The sequence below is a fragment of the Magnolia sinica genome, chromosome 13 (assembly GCF_029962835.1).
Source record: "Magnolia sinica isolate HGM2019 chromosome 13, MsV1, whole genome shotgun sequence".
In the NCBI taxonomy this organism is placed as follows: domain Eukaryota; kingdom Viridiplantae; phylum Streptophyta; class Magnoliopsida; order Magnoliales; family Magnoliaceae; genus Magnolia; species Magnolia sinica.
This window is the reverse complement of record NC_080585.1, coordinates 49,152,224-49,172,573: the sequence shown is the minus strand read 5'-3', so window position 1 is coordinate 49,172,573 and position 20,350 is coordinate 49,152,224. Positions and strand designations below refer to the sequence as shown.

The 20,350-nt window shown below is 39.6% G+C and overlaps 1 protein-coding gene across 2 annotated transcripts in view; it reads left to right on the top strand.

The window, feature by feature from the left end:
• Nucleotides 1-18,915, top strand: part of LOC131223749 (uncharacterized) — a 31,710-nt gene extending 12,795 nt beyond the window's left edge. Inside the window, exons 2-8 of one of the 2 annotated variants that reach the window (XM_058219250.1) lie at nt 2,284-2,431; nt 2,806-2,863; nt 3,817-3,942; nt 4,037-4,117; nt 15,368-15,560; nt 15,999-16,269; nt 18,509-18,915. In XM_058219250.1, the coding sequence (XP_058075233.1) occupies nt 2,284-2,431; nt 2,806-2,863; nt 3,817-3,942; nt 4,037-4,117; nt 15,368-15,560; nt 15,999-16,269; nt 18,509-18,747 (1,116 nt within the window). In that variant the 3' untranslated portion in view covers nt 18,748-18,915. Of the gene's footprint in view, nt 1-2,283; nt 2,432-2,712; nt 2,864-3,816; nt 3,943-4,036; nt 4,118-15,367; nt 15,561-15,998; nt 16,270-18,508 lie in introns of both variants that reach the window. The other variant, XM_058219249.1, reaches the window with a different exon arrangement.
• Nucleotides 18,916-20,350: the final 1,435 nt, after the last annotated feature.

Here is a 20,350-nt window from a genome sequence, read left to right as displayed (position 1 = left end):
TACAATACAACCCCCATTCCAAATCCATAAACTACTATACAAAAGTACAAGTTATACTTTATAGTTTGCAAATTACAATAAACCTCAAAATCCAAATCTAAATTCCCAAACGACTCTGCAAAAGTACAAGTTACACTTTAGTTTGCAAATTACAATAAACCTCAAAATCCAAATCGAAATTCCCAAACTACTCTAAAATTAAAATAAATCAAGCTCTCCTCTCCTGCCAAATTATAAACAAATCAAGTCAATAGAAAAGATTTTCTATTTCAAATTTCTATTAACTGTCATTATTCATTCCATAATGTATCGGAAAATTATGAAATTCAAACTAAAGCGTCATTCTTCTAAGTAATCCACTATATGTGATTGTAGATGGAACCATTGTACATGTATTCCAATCATAAAGCATCAAATTCGAACAAAAAAAAATCCTAGTACTTCTATTTGTTTTCAAATTTTCAATATTCATTAAAAATTAATCTGGAAATATAAAAAAATGCATTCTTCCAACTGATCAACTGGATGCGATTATAGATGCGACCATTATACATGTATTCCAACCACAAAATATTGAATTTGAACAACAACAACAAACCTACTTTTTTTTTTTTTTTTTCGTTTTTTGAATATTTCAATATTCATTAAAAAAAAAAAAAACGCATTCTTCCAACTGATCTACTGCATGTGATTGTAGATGCAACCATTATGCATGTATTCCAACCACAAAGCGTAGAATTCGAACAACAAAAAGAACCTACTTTTTCAATTTGTTTTTGAAAATTTCAATATTCATTAACAAAATTCAAATTGAAAATAAAAAATAAAGAATGCATTCTCCCAACTGACCATTATGGATGGCAACCATTATACATGTATTCCAACGACAAAGCATAGAATTTGAACAAAACAAACCTAGTTTTTCTACTTCTTTTTTTTTTTTTTTCCTTTCAAATTTTCAATATTTATTAAAAAACTTAACTGAAAAGAGAATGCATTCTTCCAGTTCATCTACTGCTTGTGATTGTAGATGCAACCATTGTACATGTATTCCAACTATAAAGCATCAAATCCAAGCAAAAAAAAAAACCTTGCTTTTTTTTTTTTTTTTGAAAATTTCAATATTCTTAAAAAAATTAATCTGCAGATAAATAATAAAAAATGCTTTCTTTCATATGATCTACTTTATGTGATTGTACATGCAACCATTGTACGTGTATTCCAACTATAAAGCATCAAATTCGAACAAAAAAAAAAAAAAACCTACTCTCTCTTTTTTTTTTTTCAACATTTCAATATTTATTAAAAAATTAATCCAAAAATAAAAAATAAAAAAAATAAAAAACCATTCTTCTGACTGATTTATTGCATGTGATTGTAGATGCAACCGTTGTACATGTATTCGAACCAAGAAACATTGAATTGGAAAAAGAAAACCCTATTTCTATAAAAAAAAATTTTCAAAAATTTCGATATTCATTAAAAATTCAACCGAAAGTGAAAATAAAAAAAATGTGATCTTAGATGCAACCATTGAATTCCAACCATAAACCATCGAATTTGAACCAAAAAAAATTACTCTATATATATATATATATATTTCTTTCAAATTTTCATATTCATTAAAAAATTCAACCGAAAGTAAAAAAGAAGAAGCATTCTTCCGACTGATATTCGACATGTGATTGTAGATGCAACCATTATACATGTATTCCAACCATGATGCATAAAATTCTAACAAAAAATAAAGCATCCAATTCGAACAAATTTTTTTTTTTTTTTAATTTTTCTATTAAAAAAACAGTATATTGTTGGAAAATAATGAAAAATAAAAAGCACCAAATTGAGAAAAAATCTAGCAAGATAATGTCAATTTGATGTTTTCATCTTCGATTTCATCATTTACAACAAAAATTCACAAAGAAAAATAGGAACTTCTCTTTTTTCAAAATTTCCCAAAATGACCCACTCAAGCTTTCTGTCCAAACCACTTTGATTTGAAGTTTTAAATCCCTGCCCTGTAACGGTCATTATCCTCACTTCAATGCCACTTAAGAGCTACCTTCCTCTATTGAAGATGTTGAAAGCAACATGTTATGTCACGTTGAAAGATACATGATGAATTGATTCTTCATTTTTCATAATTCAATGAACCAGTTGACATCTTCTACTACATATACAGAATTGCGTTTTTCCTCTTTGCCATATGTCTACATTATATGCTGATGCGCTTCATTAATGTCTACATTATATGCTGATGAACTTAATAAACTTTTGCTTCAGGTGGAATTTGATACCCATGATCCCAAGGGAAGCGATTACTTGGAACTGCCTTTTCTGAAAAAGAGGTCAAAAATTATTGAAATAGTTGCAGCCCGTGACATTGTCTTTGCCCTAACACAGTCTGGTGTCTGTGCGGCATTTAGCAGAGGTTTGCACAAATAGTCATAATCATTGACACAGTTATGTCAAAAAATTGCCTTTGGATTTAGAAAGAGGTCTTCCAGAAATGTTCGCCCCTTGGGACTGCCTGGCCCAGACTTGGATTCACATTGCCCTTTCAGAGCATGGCAAATAAAGATCCTAATGTCACTTTATAAGGGCAACATGGAGTGCCTTATGTGCGAGCCTCTCTATCAATCCTCCTATTTCTTATGAAATTGAGAATTGCTTTTATAACATGTCCCTTCATTGGTGAACTTATAAATGCAGAGACAAACCAGCGGATATGCTTTTTGAACGTGAGTCCCGATGAAGTCATTCGAAGCTTGTTTTATAATAAGAATAACGATTCACTTATTACAGTTTCAGTTTATGCTTCAGATAGCTTCAGCTCTTTGAAATGCAGGACCACTAGAATTGAGTATGTATAATCACTCACTTTGACTTGCAGTTATGAGTTTTGTTAAGCCCAGATGCACTTACAGATGTAGCAAGACATGCCAATTGTGTGTTTGGACATCTGATTGATGCAGCAGGTTGGCCCCACCATTTCAGAAACCTGGTTAAAAAATCAGGCCAATGAATTTGTAAAGGGGTTTGGACGCAGGGAATACGGGGTGGATTCCTAGAGGATCTTTGGATTGAATTTTATAATCATGTTTAGATGATGGGAAAGAGTATCTATGGAATCATGATTTTATGTTTGGATCTTGGAGGAAAAGACCATGTCAATAGGCATTCGCAGGAGGAAAGAGTGAATTACAGCAGCCGTGCCACCTGTGTGAGATCTGAGACATTCATTAGGTGGGCTCATCATGATCTTTCTTTAGCCCACGTGTCGAAGAGATTCAACATGGCACATACATGGGAGATTTGCATGTGGAAGAAAGTGTGCAAGATATTTCAAAATGTGACTGTTATGGAGAAAATGTTGCTATGGAAGAAAAAATCTCTTTCTATGACAGAAAGGCTTTATGGTAATTTTGGAGGCAGTGTCTCAAGCTGTAAACTCTTTCTACGACTTTCCTCATGTCCAAACACAAGAAGAAAAAAGAATATTAAAGGAATCCCTTTCTGTAAGTACAGCTTTCCTGGCATCCTAATGACCCATTAAGGGGTCTACATGTATAAATTGGATGTGGACGATTGGTTAATCACTTTTAGGGCATCTTTTTTCTGTGTGACCCACCTCATCTGCACCATGTGGCTCACGACTACTGCATGGCTGTGATGCCCCGCACACATGCCCAATGGGTGCATGCAGCCACGTGAAGTTCTTGTGGAGAGGTGCATGCTGGCTTAGCAAAGCTCCTAGTTTAATTTACATTCTATCATGCGCACTTGTTGAGAAATTTACTTGCATAACTGATCCAGGTATATACGAAGGGGAAAGCCCAATGCTGGGTTTGCTCTTTTCGAATCGGAGTCACTGAAGTGGCCAGGCTTTGTAGAATTTGATGATGTAAATGGGAAGGTCCTTACATATTCTGCACAGGACTGGTGAATTTTTTTAACTTTCATGTTAGATTGTGAAATTTCCAATGCCTTCGTATTTTTCGGATCTGATATGTATGTTTATTCTGCTTTTGATCAGTATATACAAGGTGTTTGACCTGAAAAACTATACGATGTTGTACTCTATATCGGATAAAAATGTCCAAGAAATTAAGATCAGGTCAGTCTCTCTCGTGACTAGTAGAACTGGATTTTCTTTTCTTTTTATATTTTTGCATGCAGATACCTGCATGTTGCTTTCTCCATTATATATTGTTCATCAAGGTTGCTACTCAGCATGTTGCTACCGGGTAGTTGTCCCTGATCATTTGAGTTCAGTAACTGGATCCACATTCCTTTTTCAGGTATCAAACCGGTTATCTTACTCCAGTTCATCTGTTTCTAAACCCTTCCGTAGTTTAACTGAACTGGTTGCTTTTTGTGGTAAAGTTAGCATTCCGCTTAAAATAATCTACACTTCCTTTTGTGATGTTTCTGGTTGACATGATTATTGCTTGTTCAAAATTTGACCTTGTTTTCTCTGTCGTTAAAGGGTTATTTAATTCTGAAGTGGGTTCTATTTTGTCGTCGATTTTGTTTGATGTGTGAGTTGAGACATGTTCATTTGAAGTCCACTTCAATTAGTAGGTTGATCACACTTTGCTTCCTACTTGAGATTCAACTGCTGCAGTGGTTCCAAGTTTTCTCTCCTTGAAATGCTGAAAATTTGTTAGCAGGGTAGTGGAGGGGAGTGGTGAATGTATGTGCTTGCAGGGGATGCATATCACGGTTGGTCTGGACATAAATGATCCCACCAGAAGCTAGTCTGATGTGAAAGAGACTTGCGTAGTGAGGTAAATATGAAGGGAATCGTGTGACGGCCGCATCTGTGGTACAGAATCTAGTTACATAATAAGCAATGAAAGTGAATCATGCCAAGGAAATGATATCTAAATTGGAGAATTCTTCTAGGGTGCATCATGGCCAAGGTGAAGAACACTGTCCTAACACGAAGCCTTTTATTGATGGATTGGTGAATAAGATCTTAATATTTTATTGCGTATCGTCTCACTTGCAGAAAATAGGATGTTCATTGTTTGTTGGCAGGATGGATTGTGTCCTCATTCTTCCATCTTCTGGTGATTTCTTGGGCAATTTTTAGGCCATTTTTGTACTCTCAAGGAGTTGCAAGGGAGCGAATTTGCAAGGAGTCCTAAGCAAAAGTGAGTCCATGCTATCGTGTTGGCCGATTGGAGTTTTGACCATTGATTAATCTCCTTAGTGAAAGTCTTGATATTAGTAGACTTGGATGAGGCCTATCATATACATTTATGAAGCAATGGATCAAACCAAGGCAACTATCGTAAAGTATCTTGGGGACGTAAAGGAGAGAAATTCCCCCATTTTGGAACAACATTGATGCATGATGGATTGTATAACTTTAATAGGCCATTGCTTGCGGCTGGATATGTTTAAATCCAAGATTTCAGTATGACGATAAATTTCAAGCAGATTTAGAAATTAAGACCAGGCTATATGACTGCTGTGAGAGAGAATGGTGTCAGCTTCAAGAGAGCATGTCAAGATCGATGAACAAATGGGCGTTCAAGAATGCTGACGGAATGTTTGCGAGAGGATGGCCAAAGCCACAAGGAAGACTAAACAACAAAGCACATTTTATATTTTTATTTAACTACTTTTCTGTTAACAGTTTCTTAGTTTACTAATTTGCTTGTTACCTTTTATTGATATTTCACTGATATAATAATAGGCTTATGGTGGGAAAGCTATGGGAATTGCAAAGATTGACAATTTTTATTTGGAAGTCTCACTTGCAGTGCCACGAGTTGTGAGCGCAACTAGAGCACATTTGAGCAGTTGAATATATAATTTACTAATTTAAGGTCTCACTTGCAAAGATCGACAATTTGTATTTTAAGGTCTCACTTGCAGTGCCATGGGTTGCGAGCACAACTAGAGCACATTTGAGTAGTTAAATATGCAATTTACTAATTTAAGGTCTCACTTGGAGTGCCATGGGTTGTGAGCACAACTAGAGAACATTTGCGCAGTTGAATATGTAATTTACTAATTTATAACTTGGGCATAGGTTGGGGGGCTGTGAATGCCAAGCTCCGGGCCTGCTCGTTTTCCGGTTTTGTTCGAGCCTAGCAATACACACACACATGCATACACTCACGCATGCACGCACAATTTTCATTTTTTTCCTGATTTTCTAGGAAATTTTGAAAAAAAGCTTTTGCGATACGATTCTATTTATACAGTTGAAATTGGTTTGGTCCCTGATATTTCACAAAAACATTGCCGATGGCAAGATGGAAGATCTGTTAGGTGTCATGGCCTTGGTTCAGCAATCAGGCACTATGCTCTCTTATCTGGATGCGTGGGTGTGTAAAGCAGATAGGTTGGGTTCCTTCTGGGTCCTTACTCTTACTCCAGTGGTAGACTCTCAGGAGTTTCAACACCTGGTTGAGGGTTTGAGTACCCATAGGTGGTGAAATCCCACCATGGCGTGAGTGTGGGGTGGTGTGTGCATGTGCAAAAAAAAAAGAAGGTTGGGTTGCTTCTCAGTGAAATGCTTCTAATTTGGCTATTGCTGGGTTCTCCAACCCTAGTAGCTGAAAAAGGAAAATGCTTGTTACGAATGCCTACATCCTTTGTCTTAAGAGGCAGAATAGGTAAATCACCTATTTATCCATTGCCCCTTCACTCGAATAATTTGGTGGGAGTCACTATCCCTATCAACATGGATTGGGTGAATTTGTAAATAATGCAGGGGCATTTTCACACCGGGCTCGAGTGGGGTTGCTTGTGGGATGCATGGGCACACTTGGGGTGGGTGGCCCGTGCGAGGTAGTACCCATGTGATTTGAGGCTCACGAGGGGGGTTCGGCCGAGGTCCTAACCCATGCAATGTGGGGCCTGGGCTATGAGATAAAGGGATTGATTCGCCATGCTCTAACAGTTTGAGCTTTTTTAGTTTGAGCTTTAAGAGCAAGTGGGTTAATTGTCCTGCATTAGTAAATTATGGAGGAGCTTCTAAACAATTGGCATGGTTGTAAAAGGGGAGATGAGAGGAGTACAATCATTTGGAGCCTCTCTTAATCTCTTTGCCCACTGTTCTATGAGTGGTGTGGGAGGGGCGTAACTATTGTACCCCACGTGATAAGTCTAGCCATGATGAAGGGGGTCTTCTTTAGAGCTAAGGGTTATAAACTTATGATGTTGATTGTGCCAAACCATCTATGGGCATTCTCCTCTCTTTTGTATTTGGATGATGCCTTGCCATCCTCTTTTTCTTCTAATAATGTCGTTACCCTTCAAAAGTTTTTTTTTTTTTTTTCAATAGTGTGCGTGTAATAATAGCGCTATGCATTTAGGATCTATAATAATAACGTTTATCATTTCATATATAAATTACAATACCAATTCATGTATAAAATTCCATTGAATATTAGTGAGCAACCTACATGACATTTCCCATAGCATACCGCATATTGGAGGAAGTTGCATGTCTCTTACCCGTTCCCGTATTATGTACTGTAGCAACCCATGATCCAGATAACGTTGGTGTGGCCCTTGATGATAATATACTATAATGATATAGCTTTCTTAAGTGATAGGGCTAGGGGAAAGTTGCATAAAGTTTCAGTATTTGGCCTACTTCATTTTTTGGGTCAGGTGTGGCCTAGAAATGCTTCACTCAAGTTGGTCTTTAGAACCAGGGCTTGTGCAACAATCCTTATTCTCTATTGTGGGTATTAGGGAAGAAATGAGAAACTTTTGTGATAAGGTTCTAGAGTCAAAATTGAGAGGACGATCATGTATCTTCTCATATAGGGTGTCTGTGGGTCAGTCCACCCTATTTGGCCTTTCAACATGATTTAATTGGCTGATGGGGTGGTTCTTACAATTTTTGCCAAATTACTACCAGGTTTCAACATTTGATTGAGGCTTCTTGGCCCATTGGGTCTAGTTGGCCAATTCTTGTTTGGGCCTTAATGATAACCATGTATTTTAATGAGAATCTCTTGTAATTAATATATTCAATGGGGAATTGCATAAAGGGCCACCCTTTGGCCTAATTGCTTCCTATTTGGTTAGGCTTGGGCCTAGAAAAGCTTCACCCTAATCGAACTTAGGCCCTGGACTTGTTGGTCTTCGAGTGATTCCTGGCAAATCCTATACCTTAAAACTTTGAGACCCCTACTTCCCACCTTTTGGCATTGGTTTGAAAAAGTTTTTAGGCTGTAAGCTTTAAGATATAAATAGATTAGAACCACCGATTAATACATGTTAGTCGATGGTGGTACTTGAGAAGAAACAAGTGCAATGAAATAGAAAGAACCTCTAGTTGGCTCTATTGAACTAAAGTACATTAAAAGTTCAAATGGTAATTGATGAGTACATTAGACCCTTCAAAGTTTATCAAAGAAGAAAGCGGCTGGCGAATACATCTTTATGGTTCGATGATGGTTCGTGGCACAACCAAGGACGATTTTGAAGACGTTAAATGTGTCCCTGGATTAATTGAAGGCCGCACGTTAGGAGGACATGTGTAGGATGAGTTAGAAGACCATATAGGGGAACATGATTTTTTTGTTATATAAATATTTATTTTTGTTAAAGGGGTGGTTTAGTCATTTTTATCCGAATTTTATAAATAGGGTGTTTTTTACCCTAAACCGGATGATTTTTTTTTAATGAAAGTTTGGTGCCTCCTCTTCTCTCTGTGGTAATTTCTTCTCTTCCCATAATCTCGTCTTCTTCTAAATTTTGTTTCTAACCTACCAACCTTTTTTTCTTTCTATGCCTAGTATTTTTTGATTGCTACTGTTTACAATTAGATTATTTGAAGTCCCCTTACCCTGAAAATTTGAGAATTGATTCTAAACCTCTCAGATTTTCCAGTCGTCCCTATATCAGAAATCTTTTGATTTCTTGGATTGGAAAATCCACATTGACTGTTGGATTGAAACTATTCAAGATCGGGAGGTCCCATCCCTCGCCGGATCCAATCCATACATGATTTGAATACAGTACTGCAGGACTGTGATGAGGGTCTTCAACCATTGCATGTTTCCTTTATTATTATTTTTATTATGATGTGGAATGTTGAATATTTCAATTGATTTGCTTAGTTTATTTCACTGGAAAATTTTTATGCTCACACATGCATTCTAGTTTACACCGCCCTGCATTAGTAATCCTTTTGGAGGTATGGTCGTAAATATTGTCCAATACCGAGTCGTTGAAGTTTGCTGGGGAATGAAACATGTCACCTGCTTGAAATGATCAGTGAGCTTGACCAAGCGTGGAACCGGTTGGAATGAGCCGTGCTGTTTCTATTCCTTGGCAAGTCTCACTCTTAACCAATACTCTAGAACCTCTGGGGGTGTTTCTTACAACAGGGAATGCTTAGCATGCCTTATCTGCTAAAAAATGTTTAAAACATTGCAAAGAAAAGGTGAGAGCTCTGTCACATGGTTTGTTATTTTCAGGGAGTTGGTTAATCATCATGTTTGTGGAATGTGACTCGATAAGTGCAATATCATGGAGCTTCAAAGAGGAAACGGGTCCCTTGCAGACCGGTGTTTCTCATAGATGAGATTTTGGACATCTCTAACTCCTCCTTAGTAGTTCAATTCAGCCAAGCCATGTTGCAATGGACCCATTAGCCTTGTGATCAGAGATGGGTTATTTAGATTTTTCATTTCACTAAAAAAAATAATCTCCCCATAAGTCGTCTCTTTGTTTGTGTTTTTGTTTTTGTTTTCTTTCTTTCCGCATTTTTCTTGGAATGAAGTCATAAATACGAATAAAAGGGACAATAGTAGAAAAAGATTTGATGAGGATAATGTGAAGAAGAGATGAGAATATTGAGAGAGGAGGAGGAGGAGAGTTTGGGAGAGATGATGTGTTCGGCTTGCATGCCCTAACACATAATATTTTATTATGAAAAAGCATATAGTACACTGCGGGGGAATAGGGAAGTGTGCACATGCACTTACACTAAAAGGACACAATAAATACAATACACTAGCATTCTCTATACTCCCCCTCAAGTTGGAGCATAGATGTTGATCATGCCCAACTTGTCACGAACACGATAAAGAGCATCTCGACTCAAGGATTTTGTAAGAACATCAGCAAGTTGATCCCCAGATCGAACAAAAGGAGTGACAATTTCCTTAGAAGCGACTCTCCCGAATAAAGTGACAGTCAACCTCAATATGCTTGGTTCGCTCGTGGAAAACTGGGTTACGAGCAATATGGATGGCCGCTTGATTGACACAGTGAAGAGGAATAGGACCCGAAGGAGGATAGCCAAGTTCTTCAAGAAGATTGCGAAGCCACACAAGTTCACATGTCGCATGAGCCATAGCACGATATTCAGCTTCAGCCGAGGACCGGGCAACAACTGGCTGCTTTTTGCTCTTCCAGGTTATAAGATTGCCACCTAGGAAGGTACAGAAGCCGGATGTAGAGCGGCGATCAAAAGTACTACCTGCACAATCAGTATCGGAATAGCCAGAAAGATGAAGATGACTATGCAACTGAAAGCGGAGGCCAAGACCCGGGGCTGATTTTAAATACCGAAGTATGCGGTAGACAGCCGTGAGATGGGAAGTACGGGGAGCTTGCATGAATTGGCTAACCCCCACCGCAAATGAGAGATCTAGGTGAGTAATAGTCAGGTAAATAAGCCGGCCTATAAGTCGTCGATACATCTCGAGATCAGTAAGGAGAGCGCCATCATCTGGTCGAAGCTTATATGAACTATCCATGGGAGTGATAGCAGGCTTGCACCCTAACATGTCGGTCTCCATGAGAAGATCAAGCGCATATTTTCGTTGTGACAAGACCAATTTGGATGATGAGCGAGCAACTTCAATTCCGAGGAAGTAGCGAAGAGGACCAAGATCCTTGATTTCAAACTTGGTCTTCAAAAAATCTTTGACCTCCCTCATTCCAGCAGAATCACTACCGGACAAAACAATATCATCCACAGACAATGAGAACCATGATGCCCGTCGATCGACGACATATACAGAGAGAATGATCAGCATGACTACGAACAAAGCCGAACAATACGGACTAGGATACGGGTCTTACACATGCACGTGAAGATTGTTTGAGTCCATAAAGAGCCTTCTTCAACCGACATACAAGTGCAGGGTTACGAAAAGCAACAAAGCCAGGAGGTTGATGCATGTAAACTTCCTTTGTAAGATCCCCATGGAGAAATGCATTCTTAACATCAAGCTGAAACAAGGGCCATGATAAATTAACGGCCAAGGAGAGCACAACACGAATTGAATTAAGTTTAGCCACTGGAGAAAATGTCTCGAAGTAATTCACACCATGAGTCTGGGTGTAACCTTTAGCAACAAGACGGGCTTTATAGCGATCAATTAAGCCATCTGGAAGAAACTTGATTGTATAAACCCATCGACAGCCAACAGTCTTATGGCCTACATGAAGTGGGACAAGATCCCAGGTATGATTCTTCTCAAGAGCAGACATTTCTTCCATCATCGCCTTTGTCCAATCAGGACTCTGAAGAGCATGTGAGAGAGATCTAGCAATAGTCTGTGATGAAAAGGAAGCTGCAAACGACTGAAAAGACGGTAAAAGATGATCATATGAAATGAAATTACTAATGGGGTGTTGAGTACAAGATCGTGACCCTTTGCGCAAGGCAATGGGAAGATCTAAACTCGAGTTAGGAGAGTCACCTGAACCAACATCCAAAGTAAGCGGAAGGGTAGATGACTGAGCTTGTGAAGATTTATCTCGACGCTGATACACCCGCAGAGGCTTAGGCTCACCCATATCACCAATAGGATGCTGAATAGAGGGGAGAGGAGTTTTCCCATGATCACTAGTGGAAAGATGATAAGGGTTATACTCCCCCTGACGCGCAAGAGGATCACAGAGGGATCGGCCTGGAGAGGAGAAAAAAGAAAGATCCTCAAAGAAGGTGACATCGGCAGAGACATATTTCTTGTGAGTCAATGGGTCAAAGCATTTATAACCTTTCTGACTCCGAGTATACCCTATAAAGACACATTTAATCGCCCTGGGACTAAGTTTATCATTACTCCCATCTAAAATTTGAACAAAGCATGTACAACAAAAAACTTTAGGTGGTAGAGGAAATGGATTATCATGAGGATCCAAAATAGTAAATGAAGATTTATAAGACAGAATACGTGAGGGTATACGATTAATAAGAAAAGTAGCAGTTAAAAGAGCATCACCCCAAAAATGTTTGGGTAGATGCATACCAAGTAGAAGGGTGCGAGCAACTTCAAGAAGATGACGATTCTTTCGTTCTGCAATACCATTTTGTTGAGGAGTGCGAGCACATGACGTCCTAGATAAAATACCACGTTCCTGCAAGAAGGACAGAAAGGCAGTAGACATGTATTCTCTCCCGTTATTAGAATGGAGGGATTTGATGAAACAATGAAATTGAGTGCACACCATGATAAAACACTTTAAACGCATCAAACACTTCACTTTTAGATTTCAAAAGATAAATCCAAGTCATGCGGGAATAATCATCAATAAAGGTAACAAAATATCTAAATCCAAAAGTCGAGGTAACCGGAGCTGGTCCCCAAACATCCGAGTGAACCAGAAGAAAAGGTTGAGATTTTCTCCCAGAAGAGCTAGGAGGAAACGTAGCACGATGATATTTAGACAATTCACAAATATCACAGCATAATGGTTTAGTGACAGGTAAGGAGGGAAATAAAAGTCTCAATCTAGCAATGGATGGGTGGCCTAAGCGGCAATGCCACCGAGTCATGGACTCTTGATCTAGAGAAAGGGTACTAGAAGCGGCAACAGGTGTATCATCGAGAAGATAAACGCCTCCTCGCTCATGCCCCCCACCAATCACTCTCTTCGTCTGTAGGTCCTGAAACAAACAATAAGAAGGAAAGAAGGTGATGGAACAATTGAGTGATTTAGTAAGAGAGCTAAAAATTTAATGGAAAACTAGGCACATTCAATACGGAGGACAAAGACAAGGAAGAAGAGAGGGATGGAACCAATCCCAGAGATGGGAGATTGGGTTCCATCTGCGACTGTGACATACTGAGTGGGAGAAGAAGAAGAATAAGAAGAAAAGAATTGCAACTTACCAGTCATATGGGAGGAAGCTCCAGAGTCAATGACCCAGGAGGTAGGAGAGGATGACGCAAGAAGGGCGGTACCTGACTGGGCCGAAGCTGCGTGAGAAGGCTCAGGAATATCCCGAATGTGAAGCCGCATAAGGGCATCATATGCCGCTCGAGAAATAATAAGAGACTCCCCTGAAGTAGACTGCTCAACTGTCTCAGAAGCAACAGTGGAAGCAACAGAAGCAACGACATACGTAGGACGACCATGTAGCTGCTAGCAATAATCAATAGTGTGATTAGTTCCACCGCAATGTGAACAAATGCGGGAACCATCACGTCCTCGTCCACGTCCACCACGACCACGAAGACTACGGCCGCCGCGACTGCGATCTAGATCGCGGCCTCTACCACGACCACTAAAACCAGAAATGAGCCTTGAGCTCAAGGATGGTACCCAAAGACCAAGGGAGGACTGATCGCCAACAAGATGTGCCGAACGCTCGGGTGGCACAAATGAATGAGAAGGAAGAGTAGAGATCATAGCACGCTGACATATGGCATAGACTGTCGTCAATGGGGGAAGAGGATCCTGCATAACAACCTGATCGCGAATGTGAAGATAATCAGAACTCAACCCAGCGAGGAACTGCATGATACGAGTATCATCCCGTTGCTTATGAGCATGTTCATGATCCTCTTTACATTTGGAAGGAAGAGGCTGATACATATCCAACTCATCCCACATACCCCGAAGCATCGAATAGTAGTATTTTAAGGATCTGGAGTTTTGTTGAAACCGACCAATTTCTTGAATAAGCTGGAATACCCGTGAAAAATTCTAAGATTCCGAGAACATATCATGAAGCGTATCCCAAATGCCTTTAGCCGAGGATAAAAACATCACTGAGTGGCTAATCGAGGAATCCATGCTATTCAACAACCATGCAATAACTTGATAATTCTCCTTTGTCCAAGACTTGTAGGTAACATCTGTAGAGCTTGGGGAATCATCCAAAATATACGACAACTTGTCACGGGCTCCTAAAAATACTTTTACAGATTGTGCCCATTGAAGATAGTTGTCACCATTCAACTTAATGGAGGTAATCTGCAAGGGGTTAGATTCAAGAGACCCTATGCCAAGAGATGAGGGCCCTTTGTCAGCCATAATAGAGTCCAAGAGAAATAAACCTATGCCAAGAGACCCCCTATGCCAAGAAAGATTGATTCAAACAACTCTATCTCACTCAATCCTTCAACATAACAAGAGATAAACCTCAAACAAATATCAATCATCCAAAATACCATGAAACGCAGTCAAATAGCGCCTGACCGAGTGAAAAACGGCCCAGCCACACGCCTATTTGAGGTTGAAAACCTCTCAAACATTGATCTTAAGTAAAAAATCCACCATGGATAGCTTGGGAGGAAGATTTCGGTCCATCTTGAGCAAAGAAACCGAAGAAAAGCTTACCGATTTGAGGTAGATTGAAGAAAAACGGAATCTGGAACCGATTTTCGAATTTCTCTATTTTGCCCAAAATACCATGAAATGAGGTCCAATAAATTCTGAAAAAATCATGACAAATCTTGTAAAATCAAGATCTATCAAACCCCTAAACTTTTAGCTCAAACAGAGCCCATGCGTCGGTACAACGCTGACGTCAGCCATACGGCTGCTGACGTCAGCAAGGTGACGTGTCGCCTCTCAACCTGTTGGATGCGGAATGCCTTGAACTTGCTCTGATACCAAGTAGAAAAAGATTTGATGAGGATAATGTGAAGAAGAGATGAGAATATTGAGAGAGAAGGAGGAGGAGAGTTTGGGAGAGATGATGTGTTCGGCTTGCATGCCCTAACACATAATATTTTATTATGAAAAAGCATATAGTACACTGCGGGGGAATAGGGAAGTGTGCACATGCACTTACACTAAAAGGACACACAATAAATACAATACACTAGCATTCTCTATAACAATATTGATGTGTGATTCTTTTCCATCCTCAATGAGAGGTGGCACGTCTTTCAATGTCCACATTCCATGGTATGTGTTTGCATTTGTGCTCTCATGTATTCATGCTTGATTCTAGTACTTATATTTATTTATTAATTTAGTTTCATGTTTCCTAGTCTCACTTTTAGTTGAATACAATCTGATAAGCTGCTTTGTATGATTTTCCATTCTAGATTAGAGCATTTGGTTATTTGGATGAATGCCTTAGTTCCATGTATGGTGTATGTATATTTATGCAACCCTGTTTCTCATGCAACAGTCCAGGTATTATGTTATTGATATTTAATAGAGCCAGCAGTCATGTCCCTCTTAAGATCCTATCCATAGAGGATGGAACTGTTCTCAAAGCTTTCAATCATCTCCTCCATCGGAATAAGAAGGTGGACTTCATAGAACAGTTCAATGAAAAGCTGCTCGTCAAGCAAGAAAATGAGAATCTTCAGATTCTCGATGTAAGCTTTTGCTGTTCATTATCCCCCAAAAAAAAGGGCTAGGCTATTTCATGTTTTCCATCTCTTAAATGTTGGTGGCTCATCTTCTGATCACGCGGCAAACCTTTTAAGTCAATCCAGAGCGTCTGAATTATCACTGGTTGGGCAATCTTAACCATCTGACATGACCGCTAAATTCGGACCACTGAGCATACTCTTTTTGACCATTTATTTTTATAGCTAACAATTGGGTTGACACTGTTATGATCATCAAATAAATGTGATTCTTGGGATATGCACCATCATTTGTGTGGCCATGCTGTGTGTGGGTGGATGAATCATCACCATTAATGGTGGGCAATGCACTTAGTAAGGCAATCAGGATCTATTTATCATGGTTTCCAGTATTGTGCTATTCTATGCCTGCTATGATTGTAACCCTTGGCTCGGTTCTCTCAGGTACGGAATGCTGAGCTTACTGAAGTTAGCAGAACAGAATTCATGACTCCATCAGCTTTTATCTTTCTATACGAGAATCAGCTATTCTTGACATTTCGTAATCGGACAGTTGCTGTTTGGAACTTTCGGGGGGAGCTTGTTACTTCGTTTGAAGATCACCTGTTGTGGCACCCTGATTGCAACACAAACAACATTTACATCACAAGTGATCAGGATCTTATCATTTCATACTGCAAAGCTGACTCTGATGATTCACCAGTGAAAGGAAATGGTAATCTCTTCAACCTCTCCCTGCCCATTGAGGCCAATTTATGAAAAAGCCCTCAATTGGCAACAACTAGAAATAAAAAGGCAAAAGAGAAGTGCAATTTTGACCCATCGTGCATTAGGCTGTCTCACTGTGAACATGCTGTAATGAGCTCATTGGGTGAGCCACCTGCATGTTAGAAAAATGATCAGTTAGAAGGAAAAAAATGACCTGCAGTCTCTGTTCAGTGTACATGTGGTGGCCCACCTAATGAGTGGAGATGAGGCTTCCAAATGGTTCTGCTTATCCGGATTACTGGTAGAAGGCGATTGTAAATTCCCTTTTTGTGGCTTGGGGGTGTTAATGACGAACTGCATATATGTAGCCTGCATCTTTCAACAGTATCTGTAGGTTTTCAATCCTGAAAAGTGGGACCTGTGGTCCAGACCATTGGTCCGTGCATTCCTTGTTGGATTGAGAATACCCCAGAAAGCTCCCAGATTGGAAGATCCCTACAATCATACTGGGACGCTTTTCAGCTGCACGTAGACCGTTTCATCTCTCTTCTTAAAGGTCTCTCTGGGGGCCACGAATCAGAAGGTTCAAATTATCCTATTAAGGATATATATGAGGCACAACCAACCCTACCTGCACAGTATACTTGGGTCTCAGATTGTACAAGCACGGTGCATGCTTATGCAATCCATCATTAGCTTGTGGGCCATCTCTGTGGATGGGGCATCCTCTATTCACAATTCAGTCAGACAATCCAGATGCAAGTTGATGGGTTGGGAAGAGAGACAACAATGGTCCATATACAGCAGAATTAAGATCACTATTGGGGACACCCTGATCCATAGCTCAAGTGGTAGACTGAGTGAAAGATACCTTGTTTCAACACTGAGGTCTTGGTATCGTTCCCTAGTGGGGGTGGCTAACAGTGAAGTGTCAACTGACAGTGGGGTGTACTAACAATCTGACAAAAAAAAGGATCACCACTGGGGGTTAGCCGTGCATGGCCTTCCATTTTGGAGATTCTTGTGGACTGGTTCCTTTTTCAATAATTTTCTATTTGTAGCCTGGCCAATCAAGGGGTCATTGTACTCTGATTTGGGATTCAAGAGATATTTGGGATATCCCCCAATTAATGTTGGGAACATCAGGCAAATCAATATCACTGTGAATGGTCCGCTTGCACCAAGTTCCATCAGCACACTGCACATGTTGCCTAGGTTACATTCCTGTAAATCCCGTGAGAGAATGACCAGTTCTAAGGTGATTCCTGCCGGGGGAGATTGAAGAGGCGATTTGTGGCTCAAGTGACAATGGTCAGCTAGATTCGTGCGATTCATTTGGTAGGTCCAATGCAAGCATGCCCTGGAACAGACTTGGTGGTCCCTGAAGTGTACAAGAAAAACTAGTTACTGGTACAAAAGCTTCCTAACAGTCTAGGCTTGATGTGATGCACTGACATGGTTAGTGGACGGGCCTGATTCTGGTTGGGGGAAATGTTCACCATGGGACACCTGAATAGCATTTTATCTATCTGGCACATGTGTGGCTTGGCAAATGATCTGCAAATAGCCTCTACAAAAACTTGAGATCAAACTAAGAGAGTAAAATAAATGAGACAAATAATCCCTTCCAAAGCTGCCCAAACATGGTCTGGCAATCCAACTTATTTCCTGTCATTGCTTGGACTCTGGCACTAGCAAAAGTCCAAACAAGCTTTGAACTTGTAGGGCCTGGATGCGCTGCCACGTCTATCGAATTTGGACAGGATGTTCTCTGTTTATATTTACGAGGAGAAGAAAGAAACAAATTGGTGACAGATGCCCTGCTTAAATGTCTTAACGATTTGGCCTGGGATGCTCTTGGTGTTTTTTTTTTTGTAAATTGAATTTTTCCAGTTGAAGATTTGGCCTGGGATGCCCGTAGTGTTTTTTTTTTCCTTCGTAAATTGAATTTTTCCAGTTGAAGATTTAGAGAACTCGGGATTTCCTTGTCAAGGATGGCCCCTTTAGGGCATGTTAGGACTCTCGGTTGCTGTGAAAGGCATTTTAAAGAGTTGGCAGGGTTTTCAAAGAGCATCTAAATGCCTCAAATGGGGTTTATGCCTCGAATGCTTCTTTGGAGGGTCTGTCCAAATGGGTCCTCAGAGCTGTCTTATTCCCGGTTCGGGGCATTGAACTTCTGATCACATTCTAGTCTCTTAATTGAGATTTTTTATTTTTATTTTTATTTTTGGTTTTTCTTTGTGCAGCTGGGTCTATCAATATCAGCAATATCTTGTCTGGAAAATGCCTTGCTAAGATCCGTGCAAGCAATGACAACCACGATGTTGTTGACTGGGACCCTAAGAGGAAGAAGCGGCGCTTGCCCAGATTCAGGAACTCAATTGCAGAAGCTTTAGAGGACATAACGGCCTTGTTTTATGATGAAGAGCGCAATGAGATCTACACTGGGAACAGGCAAGGTCTTGTCCATGTATGGTCCAATTGATCCTTTACTCATCTGGGCTGTGCGAGAACCGCCAGCTTGTTGCACCTTGTAGGGCGGACCCTGCGATCTGCAGCAATGTGTATCATGAAATGCTTCTGTTGTAGTTGGTATTCATTTTTCTGTTGTAGTGTGGAAACTTATGATCAATCACTAAAAGTTTTTAGCTGATTCTTTCTCTTCCTCTTCTTTTGTTTTTGTTTTTTTAATATAAATTTTAGGGCCCATTTGGATCTTAAGTTGCTTAAGATAAGTAACTTATTTCAGATAAGTAAGTTTGGTTTATGATTAGTTATAAGTAACTTTTTTAAGTTAATTTTTTTTCGCTTTTCTACTTTTTCACGAGTTGCTGAATAGATGCATAGGAGAAGAAAGAGGGGAGAAGCTGATAAGCATAATTGTTTACCAAACGTACTTATATTCTTAATAAATAAAAACTAAGATAAGCTACTTGTTTCATAAGTAACTTATCTTAAGCAACTTACAATCCAAACAGGCCCGTAAGGTGCATTTGGTTGGGATATTTCATAATTCCTCCAATTAATTCATTCCGTGTGAAATTTCATGAAATTTGGTGCAACCAAACACACCTGAAAAAAGCTAATTCGCAGCTTATGTGGTTCCCTGTAGACTTCGTGGCAAACACGTATATTATAAAACTGTTGGATACCACCAAATAAATTACTTTTCCTACGTACAGCAGTCGATAAGTAACTTACTAGAGATGAGTTTGGTTAAAGATAAATTATAAGTTACTTAATCACTTTTATTCAAGTAGAAACCAAGATAAAAAAGCTATTTTGAGGGATAAGTAGCTTATCTTAAGAAACTTAAGATCCAAATGCCCCCTTCATGTTTTGTTGGAGAAAAGTTGCAGGAATTTGATAACTATGATCATGGAGTGTTAGTCGTTGCTTGCTCTGTTATAAAACCATTACCTCGTGCATGTTAGCGCAATTAAAATATCAACCGGTGGCCAATCTCCTGCTGTAGTGCTTATTGCATATAGCCATTTTAGGGGTGGCTACTGACGCCCTGCATTGTTCAAATATACTCCAAGCTCTCTCGCTGCAGTCATTGTTTGATGTAGGCCTCACCCCAGTCTTGGCCGTGTGTGGCCTGTAGCTACCTGTGTACGAAATTATTTATGCAAAAACCTTAAATGGGCTGGCCTATTGATAAATCAGCCCCTATTTTGATAAATCAGCCCCTATTTGTACCATGTAGTATATGTACAATAAATAGTCCGTTCGTTCGGTCCCACGTGACTTTGACTTCTTTTTAAACTCGACTCTCCTCTCTCGTCTTTGGGCCTGTGAGATGGTGGGCCCCACCACCTCACAATTTGGTGAGGGTCATGTGGAATCATCCATCAAGGATGGGATGCTCACCATTAAAACCTTCAGGTAGTGTTTTTTAGTGTTCATTATCGAATCCATTCAGAAATGAGCAACATCAGGTGGGCCTTTTTTTTTTTTTTTTTTTTAACGCACGCACACACGCCCTACACACTCACACTAGTGGAATTTCACCACCTATGGATACTCGAACCCTTGACCGGGTGTTGAAACTCCTGGAAGTTTACCACCCGAGCAAGAGTAAGGAT